The 5,447-nt window shown below is 44.0% G+C and overlaps 1 protein-coding gene across 1 annotated transcript; it reads left to right on the top strand.

Moving 5' to 3' along the window:
- Window positions 1-4,007: 4,007 nt before the first annotated feature.
- On the top strand, window positions 4,008-5,231 carry T265_00941 (hypothetical protein; the record flags this gene model as incomplete). The annotated part of the gene is made up of 1 exon (XM_009164856.1): window positions 4,008-5,231. The coding sequence occupies one exon, from the start codon at window positions 4,008-4,010 to the stop codon at window positions 5,229-5,231; it is 1,224 nt and encodes a 407-aa protein (XP_009163120.1).
- Between the last annotated feature and the right edge of the window lie 216 nt (window positions 5,232-5,447).

The following is a 5,447-nucleotide window of genomic DNA, read 5'->3' as shown; positions in this document are numbered from 1 at the left end:
AAACTGAATATACATCTTCTCCTTGAACGCGTCTACCTGAACTTTCCTAGATATTCATTGACTATTGCTCAAATGGAAGCAAATGCGACTCTGCAAATTCCGTAATATTTCTCACTTTTGAAGTGAAGTGAAGCGGATTTACGAGAAAACATAATATTCGCATGCCCCTATCAGTAGTATCCATCGTTACACCAGTAGAGTGACACTTGTTCATCACTATCTTTCCTTTCCTGCGCAAATGTTCTTTTGAAATGTTGAAATTTCGAAAGTAATCTAATTGCACAGTATGTAAATCGTGCATCGCACCATACTTGCTGTTTTTATCACTCAGTCAGCCGTTGGACACTTTTGTCCTAATTAATTTGGTTTTCCTAATTTTAGCCATTGTCTTCATGATTCGGAGGATCCGTCCCTTAATCAATTGCCCTCGAGCCACCGGTCAGCTGAATGTCATTCAAGACATAGTGCGATATTCACAGCACTTAGCAGAATAACACCATAAACGAGAAATTCGACTGGGTTCCAGGTGAGTATCAAGAAAAAACCAACTTGGTATGTAAATGAGTGTACTGGTCGTTCAAGACAATTCCGCAGTTAAATTTGATGGTGTGTCATTCAACGAACCTCATATTTTGGAAAGATGAAAGGTTCTCGATTATGAATTTAAGCTGGATCATACCGCAATGAAGTGACTTGGTAGACTGCATGCTACTCTTAAATATCTGAAAGACCATGCCCGTGCGAATGTATGATCGTTTGTTTGTTCGCTAAGCTGGGCATTTTCGATTGGAGGCGTATCATCACCAAACCACGTGACATCGTCTGTGCGTTGTTAGCGTGCTTAGTGGGGCATAGCGATGGATCCGTGGTTGTGCGTGTGTAGAAATACAGGTGTTGCTAGCGGAGTCCAGTGCCTCCATCTTTATGGTTGGACTTGGCACAATAACTGCCGCAGGTCAGGAGGATACTTTAAATGCGAGTGATATGAATGCGAATTCTTCAAATCCCACAGCTACCTACAACTTTTGGGGTACTGGTCAACGGTTGCCGTTCAAAAGAGTGTGTTTTGTTTGGAAGAATGTGGCTGTTCATTATTTTGACTCCGCTGCTAAGGACCGCACCTGAAACAGGTGGGTGTCATTTTTGTACCGCACTGTAAGGAGTTTCGGTGGACTTTTGCTTGTCTATGTTTACACTGGCATGTTCATTCAACTGTGGGTGGGGAATGCTGTGAGTACCGGTTTGGCTGCGGGTCCGCTGATCATTCAAACAAACACAAACACAGGCCGTTCGACAGGAGTGACCAGACTCAGCACACATGTCGACTTTCTCCAGGCTTTTGTTTGTCAACACAATCCCTCACGTGTCAATCAGTTCACACTCGTTTGTGGACAGAACACAGACTCTTTTTGTGTATACAACGTCCACAACTGAGTTTTGTTGTCGAGATGTGAAAGATCACCACGGCGAAGACGAAGTGTTTGTGTGTGTTCAGGTGAAAAGTAATGTAAGCACAAGCGAATTTGGTGAAAATCTGTAAATTTGAACAGACACCAAGCAGCCCGAGTTCACCGAGCAGCGAACCGACCAACAACAAACAAACCGATTACGTTTCTTCGTGCCTAAGTTGGTGTTTGCTTTACAAGCGGATGGCGTACCGATCCGCGTACACATGAACATACACACACACAAAGTCAACAGTGTTACAATAAAATTGTAAAAAAGTGCGCTGGGGGTGTGGTACGTGGTGTGATATGAGTCCGATTGGGGTGAAGCAACATCATGCGTGAGGTAGTCTACCAAAGTTCGTTCTAATTCGATGATAATAACACAATAGTCTTACCGAAATTTCACGCTAATTTTTCACTTCATGCTATCTCATTATGTACTCAAATAAATCATAGTAATATACTGTAATCTTAGTTCTACTCGGTCAGACGATAACTTGGTTTCTCTCGAGTTTTTCTCGGCGTAAATCAGCTCCATACTTTGCTATCTAAGATTGACTTACAAATTTCTTGTGAAAAGCACCACATGGTAGTACCCAACTCATTGTTGGCTGTAATAACCACGTATAACAGATCCCAGGAGAGAAGTCAGACAATCACTAGCACTGTGAATAGGAGACTACAATGTGACTACAAACTAATGGGTTAGATTAGAAAGGAAAACCACTGGGTGCAGAATGTTAAACTCCAACTTTTACAAAATCGAGTTGATCTTAAAAACAATAGTGTGTACAGCATAGTTGACGGGTTGTCGTAGCACATAAAAAGAAAATTCATTTGTTGCTCTGTTGCTGATTGTCTAATCTAACAGCTACCGGAGGGGGAACCAGGGGAACGCGACTCGCGTAAAGACCGGATAGTCAGTATATCGTATCGGGCCTGGTTATCTATTGGTAAGGTTGGTGTCAGTCAGCCAGTAGAGGTAGTACGAAGTACACAAACGGACACACAAATGCACAATCAAAAGCTGTTAAGCAGGACGGGCTGCACTGGCAGAGGTTTTAAGCCTTCAGGGGGAGAGCCAAGGACGCAGGTTCAGGGGTTCAGGCTTCCTCCCCATTGTGTATGAAGTACGCAGCCTACATTTTTCAGCAAGAGATGGACAGGAAACATTTAGGCGCACATTGATGCACGGAGTCGAAGACCTTTCCAGCTGTGTACTTCATGTGACAATTTCGGTAAAGGTTTGTAACAGTCTCGTTAGACCAGACAGTGAGTTTTGAAACGGCAGCTACTGCTGTGCACTTTGGCTAATCCCCCAATCAGCTATTCCAAACAGAGTTGTTATCACGGGCAGTTTCCTATTCAGACTTTTCTAACCGAAATTATCATGCTACACCCGGTAAAGCCAAAGTTAGCCAACAGGCACCTCTGCTTCACGACGTTTTAAGAAAACATTTGAATGGATCTTCTGTTTAGAAATCCTTGTTAACTGAGTTCATGGGTTTCGAAGTTTGCACTTCTCAAGGCTTCATCCCATAGGTCATCTTTCATGATAACTGTTTTTTTACAAATTGCGTGCTACACCCCAATATCATTGTCCTTTCAAATATACGAAACGTTCATGCATGACTAGTCCGCTATTTTACTTTTTTCGTGTCCTGCATACCATAACGAGCAATGAGACGAACAGACCATTATTCTGCAAATTTTAAAGGCATATCGTTTGTGACAGGAATCTGTTGTTATAACCAATAATTCTACCTTGGAACTAGATTAACTGTATAACCCTCAGTGGCGATCAAAAAAACAAATTAGCTTTGCGGTTGTCTGCTCACGATGCATCATGAGATTAGGACAACTAAGAACCGCGCAAAATGTGACATGTGAATGTAAGACGTAACCTCAAAGGCTGATAGATTTTAGTCAAATTCCAGTGGGTGGCTGTATGAGTTAAGACCTACACTGCAATCAGTCTAATCCCATGTTCTGAATGGCAACAGGCCGTCAGGTTGAATAAGTTGAATAAGTTGGCATAGTTGTCACAATTGCAGTACCACAGTGGATGTCAAGGTATGAAGACAGATGAGTGCCCTACGCTAATCTAACATGCTAGAAACAGCAAGCGATTCGCTCGCTTCGCTTCACTAAGCAGTTGTTCGCTTCGCCAATTCAGTTGGTGGTTCAGTGATCTGACGAAAATTCAAAGTCGTTCCATACAATAACTGAATTATCCGATGAAGAATGTCCCCTCGTCTTTGGAATGACATTTGCATCCATCAGGCAGCAGCTTGATCTGCCTCCATCTGTGCGTCCTTTTAGCGCGCGAACCACACATGCAACCGGCAGCACGCGGTTAGCTGCAGCGCCTATTGGCCACCGGTTGGACGGACGGATGTCGCACACGATCGGTGGACCAATCACGGCTGAGAGGGCAGGAATTACGGACTGCCTGAGTCTCTAACCGGCCGCCTCTGTTCAGGCAGGAATTTCTGCTGTGGCTTCATTGGACGGTCCTTGATCGGTCGCACTTCAGCTCAGCTTACGTAACTCCCTGTGATGCAGGCAAGGCAAACGCAAACGAGACAGTGGCTCACAGACCAGTACAGTGGAAACGACGTACCAATGGAGAATCCCACTGCACTATGCATTACAAAGTGTGCACCCATGAAACGCTACGCATGTTCAGAGGCAGAACAAACGTCAGCTGCATCGTTTATATGGCAAACAGAATCCATGGAACACCACCATCCTTATATTGGAAATATCACGACGGGTGAACTGGGATGTGAAGAAAGACAACCAAGTTGTTGGGGTGATGATCGTTGCGTGAACCTAAATGACGTCAGTGTTACAACATCAACCACTGCATCCAAATCCGCTTTCCCCATAACGAAAATGAACGCGGTTAAGCCACCATATTCTTACATCGCACTAATTACAATGGCTATTCTCCATTCCCCACAGCGCAAGCTAACACTTTCAGGGATCTGCAACTTCATCATAGAACGGTTTCCCTATTATCGCGAGCGGTTCCCAGCTTGGCAAAATTCAATACGTCACAACCTGAGTCTGAATGACTGTTTCATCAAAATACCGCGGGAACCGGGAAATCCAGGAAAGGGTAACTACTGGATTCTGGATCCCAATTCTGAAGACATGTTTGATAATGGAAGCTTCCTGAGGCGTCGAAAACGGTACAAACGATTACAGCTGAAATCTAGTTTAGCATCTATTCACGAAGCCAACGGCTCCAATAGTACGGACGACTCCTTAAGTAACGCCATTTCCGGAAATAGGGCTTATTCGCTACAGGACATGGAAAATTCTATGTTGCCGAATCTTCACCCAGTATCCTCATCGAGCCAGCCGAACGAAAGTGTCCCCACAATGAAGCAACCAGTTTGTACAAGTTTCCTACGGAGTTGCCATCCCAACTTCATTGTACCACACCCATCGTTTCTGTTGTTTCATTTCAGAAACATGTGTGGCAACAATGAGCCAACTCCGTGTCACCACAGGTACAATTCAAGGCTCCCTCTTCACTTGGCTAATACTGTAGCTTGGAGACCAGGCCAGTCATCAATAACCATCAGTGAATTGTCTGCATCTGGCCCACCAAAGTTACCGGGACCAGTGAACTACCCTGTGAGCTTAAGTGACCGGTACTCACCAGGGAATGATCTTCTCAGACCAGATCAACTCGGAGTGGATGAACATTCTTCCAATACTGCCACAACTGAAAGATTTTCTATTCAAAATCTTCTGGGCACAGCAACTTAGCGTCGGATTGCGGTGTAACGCATTTTCCCTCCTATTCGTTAATGAGGAATTTTTCTGTGAGTTGACTCCTTCCTTATGATTTTAGACCTCTTTCATTCTTTTCCAGAGTGTGTCAGATATCACTGAGAGAAATATTAGCACCTTTAACAATAGAGCCATTCTGTTTCACCTCTCATGGTATTTAGATTTGGACGAATAAACACGGCTACGCCAATG

The sequence above is a fragment of the Opisthorchis viverrini genome (genome assembly GCF_000715545.1).
Source record: "Opisthorchis viverrini unplaced genomic scaffold opera_v5_10, whole genome shotgun sequence".
Taxonomy (NCBI): domain Eukaryota; kingdom Metazoa; phylum Platyhelminthes; class Trematoda; order Opisthorchiida; family Opisthorchiidae; genus Opisthorchis; species Opisthorchis viverrini.
Note: the sequence above shows the minus strand (reverse complement) of the source record. Positions and strands in the feature narration are given on the sequence as shown.